Source organism: Scyliorhinus canicula, chromosome 6 (genome assembly GCF_902713615.1).
Source record: "Scyliorhinus canicula chromosome 6, sScyCan1.1, whole genome shotgun sequence".
Taxonomy (NCBI): Eukaryota; Metazoa; Chordata; class Chondrichthyes; order Carcharhiniformes; family Scyliorhinidae; genus Scyliorhinus; species Scyliorhinus canicula.
The window spans coordinates 185,246,584-185,263,726 of record NC_052151.1 but is presented as its reverse complement, the minus strand read 5'-3'; the positions used below and the strand labels follow the sequence as shown (position 1 = coordinate 185,263,726).

General features: G+C 44.2%; 1 protein-coding gene and 1 long non-coding RNA gene across 11 annotated transcripts in view; one reads left to right on the top strand and one right to left on the bottom strand.

Moving 5' to 3' along the window:
- The window catches only part of LOC119967745, a 320,884-nt gene that overhangs the window by 19,246 nt on the left and 284,495 nt on the right, over positions 1–17,143 (bottom strand). For 2 of the 3 annotated variants that reach the window (XR_005461057.1, XR_005461058.1), the window contains exons 3-4: positions 15,500–15,559; positions 13,775–13,880 (exon numbers count right to left, since the gene is read on the bottom strand). This is a non-coding gene — a long non-coding RNA (uncharacterized LOC119967745). Of the gene's footprint in view, positions 1–13,774; positions 13,881–15,499; positions 15,560–15,636; positions 15,729–17,143 lie in introns of those variants that run through there. The other variant, XR_005461059.1, reaches the window with a different exon arrangement.
- Positions 1–17,143, top strand: part of dst (dystonin) — a 665,214-nt gene that overhangs the window by 634,110 nt on the left and 13,961 nt on the right. For all 8 annotated transcript variants that reach the window (XM_038800631.1, XM_038800637.1, XM_038800634.1 and 5 more), the window contains 9 exons: positions 3,941–4,084; positions 5,253–5,441; positions 7,963–8,089; positions 9,231–9,391; positions 10,588–10,750; positions 12,026–12,180; positions 12,439–12,513; positions 16,219–16,236; positions 16,619–16,736. In XM_038800631.1, the coding sequence (XP_038656559.1) occupies positions 3,941–4,084; positions 5,253–5,441; positions 7,963–8,089; positions 9,231–9,391; positions 10,588–10,750; positions 12,026–12,180; positions 12,439–12,513; positions 16,219–16,236; positions 16,619–16,736 (1,150 nt within the window). The remainder of the gene's footprint in view (positions 1–3,940; positions 4,085–5,252; positions 5,442–7,962; positions 8,090–9,230; positions 9,392–10,587; positions 10,751–12,025; positions 12,181–12,438; positions 12,514–16,218; positions 16,237–16,618; positions 16,737–17,143) is intronic.

Sequence of the window (17,143 nt, the reverse complement as noted above, 5' to 3'; positions counted from 1 at the left end):
CATGTTTTTTTTTAGAAAAATAGTTTATCGAGGCATTTATATACTTGTTCAACAATCACAATACAAAACAAGCCAACAGAGCTGCAAATAACCAACTTATATACATACCTGACACCCCACTCCCCAGCTCTCCATTTTACCCACCCCACCCCACTGACATCTTGACTGTTCTCGAAGAAGTCGATGAACGTCTGCCATCTCCGGGCAAACCCCTCCACAGACTCTCTCAAGGTGAACTTTATCTTCTCCAGCCTGAGAAACTCTGCCAGGTCACTCACCCGCACTCCAGGCTTCGTGGGCCCCCGAGTCCCTCCATTCTAATAATATCCATCTCTGGGCTATCAGGGAGGCAAAGGCCAAGGCACCGGCCTCTCTCGCCCCCTGGACTCCAGGGTCTTCTGACAGGGCGAAGATCGCCACTTCTGGACTCGGGACCACCTTCACCTTCAGGACCTCCGACATAACGTCGGCAAACCCCTGCCAGAATCCCCCAAGCTTTTGACAGGCCCAAAATATGTGGAGTCTGCCAATGTTCCGCACTTCAAAAGCTACCCGTTTATTTATCAAGACCACTATCCCCTCATCTTCAAATCCAATCCAGAATGAACTGCCTCTCTACCCACCCTTTCCTAAGCCTAGTTTGATCCCCAATCTTCAGGTGCGTTTCTTGTAGAAATTCCATGTCTGCCGTTAGGTGCCTGGGGTGCGCGAACACGTGAGCCCTCTAGACCGGCCCATTCAACCCTCTCACATTCCATGTGATCAGCCTGGTCGGGGGCACCCTCCCCCCTGCCGATCAGCCATATATCCACCTGTGCCAGCCAACAGCTTGCGTCCCGCACCCTCTCGGGCCTGCCCTCAGATGTCCATCATCATCGACTCCTCCCATACCACATTTCAAATGCCCCCTCCCCTGTCAGCAATCCGTCTCCCCCTCCCCCCCCCTCTTCCATCACTTCTCGAACATCTTGCCCACGTACGAGCCCGCTCCACTCCCTTGGTGCCCTCCGGCAGCCCCACGATCCTCAGGTTCTGTCTCCGGGACCGGTTCTCCAAATCCTCCACCTTCTCCTGTAGCCGCCTCTGAATATCCTGCATCACCCCCATCTCGTCCGTCATCGAGGTAAGCTACTCCTCATGCTCCCCCACCATCTCCTCCTCCTTCTGGATCGCCTGGCTCTGAGACTCCGACCTCAGCTCCATGTGGTCGATCCCCTCCTTAATCAGATCCACCGTACTCGCCATGTCCTCCAAAGTCTCCTTTCTCTACTGGATAACGTCTCATTCAAGAAGTCCACCAGCTGCTTCATAGACCATTGAGACCTTGCCCTCCGCCATTGTCCTCTGTGTCCCAGGTATAGCTTCTCTCTCCAACTGCTCCTTTCGCTTAAAATCACTTCTGGTCCACAAATCCATCCACCGGTGGAACACCCTCTCCTTCCATCACTCTCGCACCTTTTATCATCAACAAGTCCGCCCGTTAGCCGGGGAAAATGTCCAATAACACCGCCGCGAGCAGGAGCTACCAAATGTGCAATCGTTCCCACCATGGTCGCCACCGGAATTTCCGGCAGCCTTCATGTTTTAGCTGCAACCCCAATCCAGGGTGGGATGAAATGTCAGGGCTGACATAAAATTTTAAAAGGTGTCTGGGGACTGAGTTTATGTTTCAATGTGCTGCCGAGACACAGTTCGTAGCATTTTTTTCCATCGTATTCAATTTGTATAGGTCGGCAGTTTCCTGAGATGGCTCCGTAGCAGCTGCGCCACTAGCCCGCCGAGTGTATGCGACCAATGGACGTAAAATTTGGACAGTCTAGTATTGGGAAAGGGCAGAGTTGGAGATGGACCACGTGAGGTCAAGGAAGTGTGAAAATTGAAAGCCAAGTTGATTTTTAAAAAATGAATCCCCATTTAGTGCAAGAATAGGAAGTGACACCAATGCAACCATCAATGTACCGGTTAAGGAGGAGATCCGAGGAGGATGAGGACAAAGTGTTCCATGTATTCCACAAAAAGTCAAGCATAGCCAGGACCCAGATGCTGCCTGACCTGATTACTTGCAGCTTTTCTTTTTTTTGCCTACACTGAGTATAGAGTGGGCCTGTGGGAGTTGGTCCTCCACGTGGGGCAGGTGAGGTCTTTCAGCGGTCTGGATCAATTAACAGTGTTTTTCAGTTCCGGTGAAGGATGTTTGTATTTGGTTTAGAATCTGACACCCTTATGCCTGCCGGTAATAAAGCTCACTTAGAATCATAGAACCACTACAGTGCAGAAGGAGGCCATTCAGCCCTTTGAGTCTGCACTGACCCTCTGAAAGAGCACCCTACCTCGACCCACTCCCCCACCACATCCTCATAACTTTCACGTTTTGGACCTTGGGAGGAAACTGGAGCACCTGGAGGAAACCCACGCAGAAAGGGGGAGAATGTGCAAACTCCACACAGTCACCCAAGGCCAGTATTGAACCTGGGTCCCTGGGTGCTGTGAGGCAGCAGTGCTGACCATTGGGCCGCCCATTTCTTGTTTAATCTTTTGGAGGTTTCCAAGTTTTGGAAAACGAAGCATTGTTTCTTTATCCATTCACAGTCCGTGTGCACACCCAGTTTTTTTGTACCTTTGAAAACATCAGCCAGTTCTATCATGCTGTTGGTGAGGGAGAAATAGTTTGAAAGGTTTTGACTGATTAGCAACAGCAGAAATGGATGGGCAGGTGGTACCACATGAGCTTTGCAATGCCGTGTCTTGATGTTTGTAACCCAAACTGTTTGCTCTTAGTCCAAGGTTTGATTGAATATCAGCCTGAGTGAATTTGCTGAGGTTGAATTATTTACGATTCTTTTAAAAAGAATATTTGCTTCAGTAAAGCCAGTTTGTGAATCCGATGCCCTTATTAGCACACTCGACAAGGTACATAATCCTTCTCTCTGTCAGATTTCCACTTGCCGCTGTACAGCAAAGCTGAGATGCGAATAACTCATTGGATTTTGAAGAAAAAATTGCAATACGAGTGGGCAAAACGGGCAATCTGACAGAAAATTGTCTGAACTTTGGGCTGGTTTTGTAAGTAATCGGTTAAATAATATCCTGATCTTAAAAAAAGGAGCTTTGACCGCTCAATTTTTGAAAAAGTTACCCAATATGGTGTGAGTCTGTCAAAGTAGGTAGTACAGCAACATTGCACATAACTAATGGTGGCTATGATTGCACGGAGCACTGAATCAGAGAATCTTACAGAACAGAAGAAGGCCATTTGACCCATCCTGCCAATGCTAGTATTACTCCTTGTAAAAATTCAGGCCCACAACTTGAAGAGGTGAATAAAACTAGTGAAAAAAGACTGACAGCAGAAAGAAATGTTTGCATTTGTACAGAGCCCTCACAACTCAGCAAAGAGTTCCACAGCCAAATAAGTACTTTCTTTTTCAAAGTGTAGTCATTGTTAGTGTCAGAAAACACGGCAGTCAGTTTGTGCATAGCAAGAGTCCACAAATGGCAATGTGATGATGATTAATTAATTGTTTTAAGGGCATTGGTTGAGGGATACATATTGACCAGGATCCTGGGGAGAACTCCCCTGCCCGTGTACTTTGAAGATGTGCTGCAGGGCATTTAATGTCCATCTAAGAGGGCAGATGGGGCTTTGGTTTATTGTCTTGTCCCACTGCGGAGCTTCAAAAGTGCAGCACTCCTTTCCTGGCGTGTCAGTCTAGATTTTTAATGCTCAAGAGGTTGACACACTGAGCTGGAAATGATCTAAACACTGAAACTTGTTTCTAAATTTGGCCTTCTGCATCTTTATAGATTATTGTATTTTTTCCAAGCATGCAGAACCTGGATTCCAAAGTGTTTTATTGATGAGTGCCGCTGGTGGTATCACAGCAGATTTTAATCTGGGCACCGATGACTGACTTGACTCTTGCTCTTATTTTTTTTAAAGGAGTTTGTGAGGAAACTGGAAGAGAAGATGATTGAACTGAATTTTGCAGTGGGTATGGGAGAGGCAATCCTATCAATCTGCCACCCAGACTCCATCACAACCATCAAGCATTGGATCACAATAATCCGGGCCAGATTTGAAGAGGTGACTAATTTCAAATAGAGATGTAATTGAAGAGCTGTCTACATTTGAAATCATTTTTAAGTGTGCTAGGCAAAAATTTACTTTTATAGTCTTGAGTCACTAAAATATTCTGGAATACATTAACTCATTAGTTGCAATGTATTCCTTTAATACAAGTGTATATAATATTCATGTGTAGGTATATATATATGTTTTAAAAAAAGAATATATGCAAATAATCAAGCATGCATGTGTTATGCTATACATGCAATTAAAAGACAGTTTTCAGTATGGGATTGTCTGTCCGTTTTACACACCCCACCCACAACCCAGGATTATTGTCCCATTGTGGACATCATTGGTAGCAATCCCATTTTTTGTAATTTGGGGAGGTGAGCGCAATCAATCCCCAAAATAGGGAGGCTGAAAAGAGAAATTCCTGCCCTACACCTCTCGGTCTCTCCCTGCCAGTGATGTGTCTGCGTTTCAAGTTCTAGCTTTTGCTTTTCTTCATTTTTTTCCACCCAAGCCTTTGTATGAATAATAAGAATAAAATAATCTTTATTGTCACAAGTAGTCTTACATTAACACTGCAGTGAAGCTACTGTGAAAATCCCTGAGTCGCCACATTCCGGCACCTGTTCGGGTACACGGAGGGAGAATTCAGCTCCCAGACACCTCACAGCGCTGCTCTTTCAGCATGCTGCTGTGATGTGTGAAGGAGTGATGTGGGGCGATTTGACACTGAATCTTTGAAAAAGCTATTCCCTTCTCCTTGTCGGCCAAGAAAATAAGCTTGTTGTGTTGTGAACTGTGGCAGTGAAGACATATTCTTTACCCCCACCCTCCAGGCAGTTAATGTTGCATTAATCACCACAATGGGGGAACTATAACAGAGGCAGATTTGCGATAAAGACAATTCCCAACCTTTAGGGATTGCAGGAGTGCCTAACAACATAATCAGTCACTGCTGCAGTTTGTGGGCCTAAAAGGCTGATATGCGAAATGGTGATTTCCACTTCCATTCTTGTGTTATACATTGCACCAGACTCCAAGCTTTCCAAAATCAAAGCACGTTGGCTTGTTGATGCTGGTGCAAAAGAGCAAGAAAGAAAAGTGTGCCTTTCCAAATGATTTTTCAAACTTGAGAGATTTTGCGTTGATGTTTTGCTTTTATGTAAACTATTAGGTGACTGCCTGGGCCAAACAGCATCAACTACGACTTGAAGCAGCTCTCGCCGATGTTATTGCTAATCAGGAGTTACTGGAGAACCTGTTAGGTTGGTTACATGGGGCAGAGACAATACTCACTCAGAGAGATCAAGAACCACTTCCACAGGAGATTGAAGAAGTCAAAACACTTATCGCTGAGCACCAGGTAATTGCCACTGAAATTTGGTATATAAACTTTGTTGGATTTCCACATTCTGGATTCTTGTAAAACACAAGGGGCGAAATTTTCCCAAAGGCCCAACGCCGTTGTGAAACCCGGAGAAGTTCACGACGGCGTCGGAGGCCTCTCCCGGCCCCCTATTCTCCCCTCCCCGGGGAGATAGGAGGGCCGTGCCGGGAGACTCCGCCGCCGGGCCTTGTCGCTGGCGTCAAGGCCCGGCGCGCCGAAAATGATGCGGCTGACGCGCCTACTGACGTCAGCTGCGCATGCGCAGGTTGGCCGGCGCCAACCCGCGCATGCGCGGTTGCCGTCTTCCCCATAGCCGCCCACAAGACGTGGCGGCGTGATCTTGCGGGCCGGCGGAGGGGAAATAGTGTGTCCGATTGAGACGCTGGCCCGACGATCGGTGGGCACCGATCGCGGGCCTGACCCTTCCCGAGCACAGTCGTGATGCTCATTCCCCTCTAGGCGCACCATAAGCCCCAAACGGGCATATCACGCCGTTTTCACGACGGCAGCGACCAGGTGTGGTTGCCGCCGTCGTGAAACGGTCGCGAATGGCAGGCCGCTTGGCCCATCGGGGTCGGTGAATCGCGGGCCGCCATGAAAAACGGCGGCCTGCGATTCTCCGAGCGGCGTGTCGCAAAACACAACATGCCATTTGGGGGGAGGGGGGGGAGGGGGGTGGGAGAATCGCGGGAGATGTGAGAGCGGACCTCCCGCGATTCTCCCACCCGACCTGGGCAGCGGAGAATCGCGCCCAATGAGAGGTTTATTAAGGGCGTTACTTAATACAATCAAGATGGTGATCTGCCGAAAGCCCTCATAAACACTCTGCTGACATCACATCATGTGACGCAGACCAGCAAGAATGTATTCCCAGATACATAATAATATAGGAATCTGAGCTTGTTCATGTAATTATATTCAGGTGCCTACGCTGGACATTTAGAAAAGAGTATAACAATTGATATACATTTTACCCGGATGACACAATGTAGCATTCTTCTTCATTTATTATACTGGAAAGTTCACTGTAAAGTGAAACTAAGACATGCAGTTCAAGAATGTGAGAGCTTTGGAACTTAGACTGTGCTCAGTCGTGTGGTCGGCACCCCTGAATTGGAGGGGCAAAATCTGTGAAAGCGCCTCCTCATAATTATTTTGCAGGCATGTTTGTTGGAACAGGTGTGTGTGTGGATGTTGAATAAGAGCAAGATTTGGCTTAGATATATAATGCATTAACTCCCATTCCCTGTGACCAGATCGAGTGGCAGCAATCACCATTTAGGCTCATGTGTGAAGACTAACCTCTTGGACGAGCTGTTGAAGTGCAGCTGCTTCCAAAGTGTAATCTTATAAAGATAAAATACTCCCGGTGCTGTGCATAAAATGCTTAAAGTACTCAGCAGATAATGGCAGAAATTGGGGAAAGAAACAAAGTTAACATTTCAGGAAAAATAGAAATATTATCAGCTGGATTCTCCAATTTTAAGGCTATGTCCGGAGCATGTTCTAGTCTTACGACCAGAAAGGGTGGCGCTGCCGCCCCCGCATCGATGCTCTGCCCGGTGGGGGCTAGCAATTCCACCACGTAAAGCTCCAGCTTTACCTGCAGATATGGACGGATACTTGCTGGGTCTGTGGCTGCGTAACATGGTGCCGGCCTGCCAGATAGTGCCCCCCCGTAATCCCCCTCGCCGCCCCCAGACCATCCCCCACACGTCCCCCCCACCGAAGCCCCCCTGGCCAGTGGAACAGCCCCCCCTCCGACTGTGACCGCGCTGGACACAGTCCGCCGCCGCCACACGAGGTCCCCGCAAACTGTGAGCACATGTGTCCCATGCCGTCTGGGGTGGAGCATTGGGGGAGGGCCTCCGATGACGTCCTGAGGCCGGACCAATGGTGTGTGGCGTACTCAGCGATAACGCCGATGAACAGACATCATGCGACAATCGCCAGGAGGAATTTTCCCTTCCAGTCGGAGAACACTTCAGCAGTCAAGGGCATTCAGCTTCTTATCTCCAGGTAAGCGTTCTGCAAGGCGGTCTTCAGGATGTGCAACAACGCAGAATCACCAAACAGAAACCTATAGCCAAGTTCTCCACACATGGGTACGGCCTCAACCGGGACCTTAGATTCATGTCGCATTACATTCACCACCCACCATCTGCCCTGGGCTTGCAAAATCCTACCAACTGTCCTGGTTTGAGACAATTCACGCCTCTTTAACCTGGGATTACCCCTCTCTCTGGATCTGTAAAGACTTAATTACCTGCAAATGCTCGCATTCAAAGCATTGTCTTGCATCTTTGACTTTGTCCATATATATGTTTCTGGAATCTATCTCTTCATTCACCTGAGGAAGGAGCAGTGCTCCGAAAGCTAGTGTTTGAAACAAACCTGTTGGACTTTAACCTGGTGTTGTAAGACTTCTTACTGTGCTCACCCCAGTCCAACGCCGGCATCTCCACATCATTCATAAATACAATACTTTTAACCCTAGACTTTTGTGGAAGAAATGACCCGAAAACAGCCGGATGTGGATAAAGTAACAAAAACATACAAGAGGAAAGCTGTGGAACCAACCCAGATTACGTCCCAAATTCCTGTCATAGATAAAGGAAGGTCAAGTAAGTGTTGATCAAGTTTCCATCTAAATAATCTCATATTGTAGCATTGCTTGTGTTCAATTATTTTCATTTTGGGCTTGAAAGTAATGTGGACCTTGGAATAACGGGCCAGAAGTTTCCTGTTAGAGTATAACAGTGAATTTAATGATTGTCTTTATTTAAATTGCATAGCAACTCCAAACAAGATGCAGAGACTAAAGCCAAATTGATGTCCCAGTTGTGCCACTCTGCCTTTAGCTTTGTGAAAGCAGCACCTGTTTGGGTCGTCATTGGAATGTATTGAATGGCCTGCTGTTGCTGTATGTGGGCATTAAATATAGACTTAACTTCTCACAGAAAGTCGAATTCTTGTCATTTCAAGTCTGAATCCTCTTTTAATGATATGATAAGTGTTCATTAGCACCTCTCAACCTCTCTGGCACTGATAAATGTAAGTGTGGAATCTCATATCGTCAGATTTTATTTGTTAGAATCATATATTCAATACAGTGCAGAAGAGGCCATTCAGCCCATTGAGTCCCTTTGAAAGGATACCCTACCTAGAGTCAGGGTCCCAACCTATCCCTTTAGCCAATCCACCTAACCTGCACATCTTTGGACTGTGGGAGGAAACTGGAGCCACCCGGAGGAAACCCACGCACACACGGAGAGGATGTGCAGACTCCGCGCAGGCATTGACCCAAGCTGGAATCGAACCTGGGACCCTGGAGCTGTGAAGCAATTGCGCTATCCACAATGCTACCGCGCTGCCCATATTGAGAGTGCCGGCTAGATGGATTGGCCATGCTAAATTGCCCCCTTAATTGGGAAAAAAAATCATTGGTTACTCTAAATTTATAAAATAAAAATAAAAAATAAACTGAGTTCTCAAAACTTTGTGAAGTAAGTACCTCTGAAAATTACATCTTTGCCATGTATGGATTTGTTGGGATTGTTTTAGTGCTGGTCTGTTCCTTTGAAGTTTAATTTTGTGGGACTCATATCTTCCAAGTTTATTATTTGCTGGGTGGGGATTGGGGGTCCATGATAATGGTGAATAGCTGAGGTCCCGCTTTCCAAATGTAAGCAACAAGCCAGATCCCATATTGAAATCATCCTACCACTAAACCATATTGACAGTGTGATGTGACTTCTCTTGTAGGGAAAAGATTCCCAGCACGGGCTCTGTATTCACCAGCCACACAGACCATTGAGTCAAAAAATCCCCGTGCTAACCTCCTCGTTAGTAAGTGGCAGCAGGTCTGGTTGTTGGCCCTAGACAGAAGACGGAAACTCAATGATGCACTCGATAGACTGGAGGAGGTAAACGTTTTACAAACATGTAATTTGAAAAATTAAATGACAGGACAACGTGTATATTTCTATTAAGTCTATGAACAGTCAAATGGAATAAAACCGTTTTGAAGGTTTTACATTGACAAAGGAATGCAATTGATGATATTCCCTCTGATGTAAAATCCACACTTTTCACTGTGGAAATGGCATCATTTCTTCAGGATGGTGAAAACTATTTTTGCTTCAGTAACTTGTTGCATGTTAATAACAATAATAATCGCTTATTGTCACAAGTAGGCTTCAATGAAGTTACTGTGAAAAGCCCCTAGTCGCCACATTCCGGCACCTGTTCGGGGAGGCCGGTACAGGAATTGAACCCGTGCTGCTGCCTTGTTCTGCATTACAAGCCAGCTCTTTAGCCCAGTGTGCTAAACCAGCCCCTTGAAATAGACTGTGGATTTTGCCAAATGAACCATAAGGATCCCTCCTGTATTTTACCAAATACACCACATGGGGAACTCCTTGTTTTTAACCAAATAAACATTAGGCGGAGCATCTGGATGTTTTTCTCTGAGCTTTATCATTGCATTTTTTTAAGGAGAATTGTATAAATCCTGAATATGGCTTGCTTTTCTGGATTATGTGCAGTGTTTTCCAACGAACATTACATGTTGTGCAAACTATATCAGCACAGACATACCACCATGATAACTTTCCAATGAGTGAATTTTTTCCCTCTAATTTATGTATGCAGAACTTTCTCAAAGATTACAACTGGCAAATAATCGGGTTTAGTTATTCATACTAAATGTCTAATCATGCAACTGGAACATTTTAATGTTTATATAAGTGCGCAATTAAAATGTTTTGTTGGGCTTGCTTACTTTATTTGGTAAACCAACTGTTTCCTTCATAATGCAAGATTATAAATTTAAATACTTCTGTGTTGTAGATATTTAAAGAATTTTTAAAGTCATGTTTTAACCTGCTCCTACTAGAATTTGCTTTGGATTTCTAATAGTATCTCAAACAGTTGTTATTCATCCAAATCTTTCTGGGGTATTTGTGCGTGTGATTTTATTTTTAATCCAGAGAGGGAAGGGGGAAGGTGCTGATTTGTGGACCTTCCCATTAAACTTTGGTCAGCAATCTTACTGAGATTATATATTTTGTTCAAAAGTAACGTTTTCTGGAAGTTTATTGTGACCTTGTTTCTCTTAAAGCTGAGGGAGTTTGCCAACTTTGACTTTGATGTTTGGCGAAAGAGGTACATGCGATGGATGAATCACAAGAAGTCCAGGGTAATGGACTTCTTCAGGCGCATTGACAAAGATCAGGACGGGAAGATCACAAGACAAGAATTTATTGATGGAATCCTCTCCTCAAGTGAGTGTTGAAGAATCCCTTACAGTGTCTCCTGAAACAGAAGCCTCTATGTTTCCCAAGCCACTTAGAATCATATTCCGGTACATCAACCATTTGATTTATGTAGCATACTCTAACATACTGCTGTGCGGCAGAAAAAGAGGGAAAGATTTCCTCACCAAGGTATATTCCTCTTCCGCCCCTGGTAGGATATTCTACACCCTGACAAATCCCTCTCGTCGTAACCTTTTGTCATTGTGCTGCTAATCTTGTGTTTTAGGCCATTAGCTAATGACTCGCCATCCAATGGAAGCAGTTTATTTTGTTTAATTTAATCAAAACCCCTTGAAATTTTGAATGCAAGTAATAACGAAGCAAGTGAAAATCTCGGACAAAAACGGAAAATGAACGCTTCCTAATGACGGATAAACAGCTGAAATATGGGGCTGGATTCTCCTGTCCCCCGGCTGCGTGTTTCTCAACGGCGCGCTGTTTGCTGGCGGCGGGATTCTCTGTTCCAGCTGCTGTCAATGGGATTTCCCATTGAAGACATCCCATGTGCGGGAGGGGGCGCGCTGATGGCGGGAACAGAAAATCCCAACAGCTGGAGAATTCCGGCCATAGTTTATCCTTTCCATGGATGATAGCTGGCCAGCTGCTGATTTCCAACCGGTTCACTTCTATGTCATCACTTTGAATGTTTGTGTCAAATTCCCTCCCTCTTGTCTTGGATGCCAGCTCCTCTTTAGCCTGATAATCTGTTGTGAATATAAAACTTGAGTAAAAGTTTGTTTTGCTGTTTCTCATTTATTTGTGACCTTCCAATTTACCTGATTGCTGTTCGCCACAATTGGATCTGATTTTCCCTCACTTGACACTGTCACATACACGACGTGCTTACACACACATTTGTACATATTTTCCAGCAAGGGCCATCTGATACATTCAAGAGTGAATGTCCCAGTTGACCTTTATCTTTCTCTTAGCCCACGGACACTGAGATTATTTTTAATATGCCTCTGCCACCTTGGTTGACATCTGATTGATCAGCACATACTGGGGATCGAATTTAATGACCTTGTTGCCATATCGGGCCCTGTACAATTCCATGTGTTGAACCATCGGGGAGACTGAATCTTGCTAAGTCTTGAGCTGGTAGAAAGTTAATAATTAAAGAAATGGTATCTGTTGTGCTGTTATATCGTAATTTAATTATGTTCATAGGTTTAACTTGGAGGAAGAACATTGTAACAATATTTAACGAAATGGTATTTTTTTTACTGCATTGTTCTGTAGAGTTTCCTACAAGTCGGCTGGAGATGAGTGCGGTGGCAGACATATTTGATCGAGATGGCGATGGCTACATTGATTATTACGAGTTTGTGGCAGCCCTTCATCCAAACAAGGATGCTTACAAGCCTCTTACAGATGCTGACAAAATAGAGGATGAGGTATGCTATGATTGTGCATAGAATCTAAACTTTGCATCCTGGAATGACTCGACACTTGATACAGGAAGGTTTTAGTTAATTCTGAGAGTCAGCCCCTTTCTGATCTTTAAAGAAATCCATCTGTTAATTTTTTTTAACTCGAGTTCTGATATTTGATCTGATTTAACTTCTAGTGCTCCTCTGTGTGATCTTTACAATGCGCTGAGGTGCTTTCAATGTCAACCTTCTAATGCTGCCTCACTTTGTTCTTCATTGTAGGTGACACGGCAAGTAGCAAAATGTAAATGTGCAAAAAGGTTTCAGGTGGAGCAGATAGGGGAGAACAAATACCGGGTGAGTGTTGGAATCTTTTCCATACCTCAGGCTGATTCTGAGCAATAATCTGTTCGACTTTGAAAAATGTAAGCTTCAGCTCTTTGGATTGTTGAAGATCAAATTAGAGGCAAACGGTAGCTTCAGTTAATGCCTAGCCAGTAAGTCTGTGAATGCAGAAACCTTCCAACTAAAGCAGTGTTATTCTTATCTTGCATTCTAAATGGCAATCATATTTGAATGTCAGAGTTGTAGAAGGAAATGACTAAACATTTACATTACGAACTGATAGCAGCAAGTAATCAGCTTTAATCTGGAAACAATCTAAACATAAATTCAAGGTAAGTGCCAGCTGCTACAGATTTAGATGGTGACGAAGCTGTATTTAAAGAAATATTGGGCGTAAATTAAAACAATGAAACGTTGCTGATATCGAGGGCGCCTTTAAAAATGTCAAATCTATTTTTTTTTATTCATAGTCAATATTTTGTTAAGAAAAGGTTTGGCTTCTGTCTGTTTCTAGGATTAAGTGGGCAGAGGCACAAATTTTAAGTGTTTGGATGGCACAGGTGACCTAACAGCCCTGGAATATAATTCTGCAGGAATTCATACCTTCGGAGCAAGGGAGAATAACCCCTAAATAGAGACTCTGAAAACACCCATTAATCTTTTCAAATTGACATCTAACCTTTCCTCGTAGCAGTAAATAATTAATCACTCACCACAATTCAACAGAGCTTCACGATTATAATTAAAGTGGGAAAAGCTGTTGAAGAACATTATAAAGCAAGGAAGGTCAAAACTCTGCAGGAAAAATGGAATTAAAGTCTTGTTTTTTTTTCTTTTTTAAAAAATTTAGATTACCCGATTTTTTTTCCCATTAAGGGGTAATTTAGCTTGGCCAATCCACCTACTCTGCACATTTGTGGGTTGTGGGGTTGAAACCCACGCAGACACGGGGAGAATGTGCAAACTCCACACGGACGGTGACCCAGAGCCGGGATTGAACCTGGGACCTCAGGGCCGTGAGGCAGCTGTGCTAACCACTAGGCCACCGTGCTGCCCTTGTTTTTTTTTTCTTAATTCACTTTGCTTGTGTAATCAGCTCATTGTGGTACGACTCTAGATTCATACAGTGAAAAAAGAGACTCTTCGACCCATATTCTCTGTGCTGGCACTTTGAAAGAACTCCCTATTAGTTCCCCTGCTCTTTCCCTGTAGCCCTGCATGACCTTTGAAATTATTTATCCAACTTGCTTGTGAAAGATTGAATTGAACCTACCTCCACCACCATTTCATGTAGTACATTCCATAGCACGACTCATAAATCAAATTCTCCTCCACTTTTGTCAATAACCTTAAATCCACGTTCTCTGATTACCTACTTCCTGTTAATGGAAACAGTTTCTAGTTACTTACTTCAAATTTACTGAGTAAATTTACATTGTTGTAATTTGTTAATTAAAGCCGGCACACTGGGGAAAATTAATCAACCTCTGAGGGAGAAAAGTTGGGTTATGGGCGTGACCTTTCATCAGAATGGTTTCATCCTATTTCAGATATCTAGTTTTTCTGTGGGCGCAATCTACCGGCCATGTTGCGCTCAAGCGAGAGCGCGGCGCAGCCAGTAAATCCTGGGAGAGGCTGCCCGTGGGCTTTCCGGCAGTCTTTACGCCTTGCGATCTATCCAGATCTTGTGAGGCATCGGAAAGATGTGGAACACCTCTCAGCCTTCTCCAAGGAAAACAGTCCTGGCTTCTTCAATCTGTCTGCGTGGCTGATGTTTCTCATCCCCAGAGTCATTTTTGTGAATCTTTTCTGCACTCTTTCTAATGCTTCACATTCTTCCTAAAGTGTGGTGTCCAAGGACTGCTGGACATAATGCGGCAACTGAGGTTTTTCTTCCTTGCTTTTGTACTTTATGATTTATTAACCACTCTCCCAACCTGATGCTGATGTGTGGAGAAGTAAAAACAGAGTTAACGTTTCAGATCGCTTTCCAGCAACCACAGTGTTTTCGTTTATATATAACCGACACGTTTTGTTGTTTTTTTGCTTTTTGTGTTAAATATAATGGGCAAAGTTTTCCGGACTTTCACGCCGGGCGGAATCCTCTGGTCCTGCTCACAACCCATCCCCACCACAGGTTTCTCAGTGGCAAGGCTTGCATTCAATGGGCAACCTCCTTGTCAATGGCAGGACCAGAAGACCCGGTCAATGGCAGGCCACCTCCCACCAACGCAAAACACGGCAGCGGGTTGCTTGGTAAATCCCATCCAATATCATTATTCACAAAATTCTTTGAAAATCTCTTAATTACAGAAATTGTAAACTCTACAGCTACATAAATGTTCCAGTTATATAGCGCGTGTCATTTTGTACCACCATCTTGTACAGTAATTATACAGTACTGTGGCACAAGTTTTGCAATTGGGCCAGCTGAAAAAGAGTTGTCTTGTACTCCTTACATATACAGTACTTTCCTGCAATTATTAATACAAAAAAGGACTTTCATTGTACTGTTCTCAATGCATATTTGCATAGAAATTTCACCATTAGTAGACTGGTGTAACAAGCTGTGAATGTGGGGTTCTACTTTGTACTTGGTAATGTGAGCAATGATTATAATCATTGCCAGAGCCTAATATTTCCTTGCTTGATGCAATATCACTATATTGCTTCCAAATGCCAGGAATAACCGGAGGAAGGTTACTTGAAACTGCTTGAAAGTTTTGTAAACTTACAATACATCTGGTATTATCATTTTATGAGCCCTGCCAGATTTAACCTGTATTGTCTGAAAGGTACTGCTAAATCATACTAACAAAGTTAATCAAGATTTTCTTTTGATTGCCCTTTGTTGTTGAGGTATAGAAGTAGATAACAATTCTGCATTGTAATTTTCCAATCAGGTGGCAGTGGGGGAAAAAAAATCACATTCATCTCTCTTTGAAATGTGTTTGAGTTAATTAATGCGCGTGGTAAAATGCCCCACCCTGTGTAGTACCTTGTCATGGAGTTTCTCGCCCATGCTGTGCTGAGCCAATCTCAATTGGGTTTGTATTTCCTGGATGAGAAAGACAAGGTGAGAAATCAACTGAGGTTGCAACACCTGATAGCTATCCAGTGACTTATGCTGGATACCTGTTTATGTGTCCAGTGACAATGAGATCATCGGTGATACTTGGCACAACCATTATTGTCTGGCTTCATGCAGAACTGATCCCTCGAATGAGGCCTTGGACAGTCTGGCACCATCTGCGGAATTGCAGCCCAGATAAATCACTATCTCAGAAAAGAAGGGAAGAAAGCAAACAAAAACCAAATGATCAAAAAAATAAGAACAGATAAGTACCCTGTTACAATATAGGAATGTCACCACGTGCCTCAGCAGGATCTGTACTGGCCTATTTGCCTTGTACAAAAAGTGGGGCTGGAATTCTGCAGCCTTAGGGATTCTCTTGTTGGCAGCACACCCCCGCCCGTGGGTTTCCCGGTAGCATGGGGTGGCTTCAATTGGAAATGCCACTGCCAAGTGACGGTGTGTAGAATCCTGCCGCCTGCCAAAGGTGCACCGCAGAGAAACAGCGCCTGGGGGACTGGAGAATCCAACCCCTGGAAATCGCATCTTCAATTTTGCATCAATCATTGAAAAACAGTGTTTATTTGAAAACCAAAGCTGTTGTGACTAATTTTCTTTTTCTTCATATTTCTTCCATGACTTAGTTCTTCCTGGGAAATCAGGTACAGAACAACATAAATGTCTGGTGTGTTTTACCTGTTGTGCTGTGTGCTAAAGGCCAATAGTTACTGCTTTGTGGCTTTCCAAATTTAAACTAGTTGGACACGGAGAACCTTTTCCAGTCTGTTGTCCAATGGCTTATTTTTGATTATTGGGGATAAAAGTATCAATCTCCGCTGCTCCTGTCCTTTTAATAGTTCTCTATCCTTTCAACTCAGCTATGTAAACCGGGCAAAAAATAAGGCTTGCAACTGCAAAAGTTAAATGTTTGATGTAAAACAATGATTACTGGTTGGAATAGAAAATCACTACAAATATTATTTTAATTCTCACTCTACAAATGAATTTGCTGCTGAAGTGGTTCTTGCTGCCCTTTTATTGCAGTTTGGTGACTCGCAGCAGTTGCGCCTAGTTCGCATCCTGCGCAGTACAGTCATGGTTCGTGTTGGAGGAGGCTGGATGGCGCTTGATGAGTTCTTGGTGAAAAATGATCCCTGCAGAGGTAAGTTGCGAAATATAGTTTGATTGGCTGTACCTGTTTCAACAGCACTAGCTTTTATACGGGGTGTAATAACCTCCACAAGATAATCATACGCTTGCCTCTCTGTTAATGGAATTTTTAGCCATTTACATATTACAAGAGATTTACTCACAGGCAAATGTGGCATGAAGCAGGTGTCAGTAATGAACCGGTGAGTAATGTACCGTTGCTGGCTCTAGCTAGATGTAGTTTTGGAGGTTTCCGCTCATAATTTATTTTCTCCACCATTCCACCTCTACAATCCTACTATTGGTCTCTCAAGCTAGCCCATTCACATGATGCACCCACCCTCCTTCACCACGTGTAATAAGACCATAAGACCATAAGACATAGGAGCGGAAGTAAGGCCATTCGGCCCATCGAGTCCA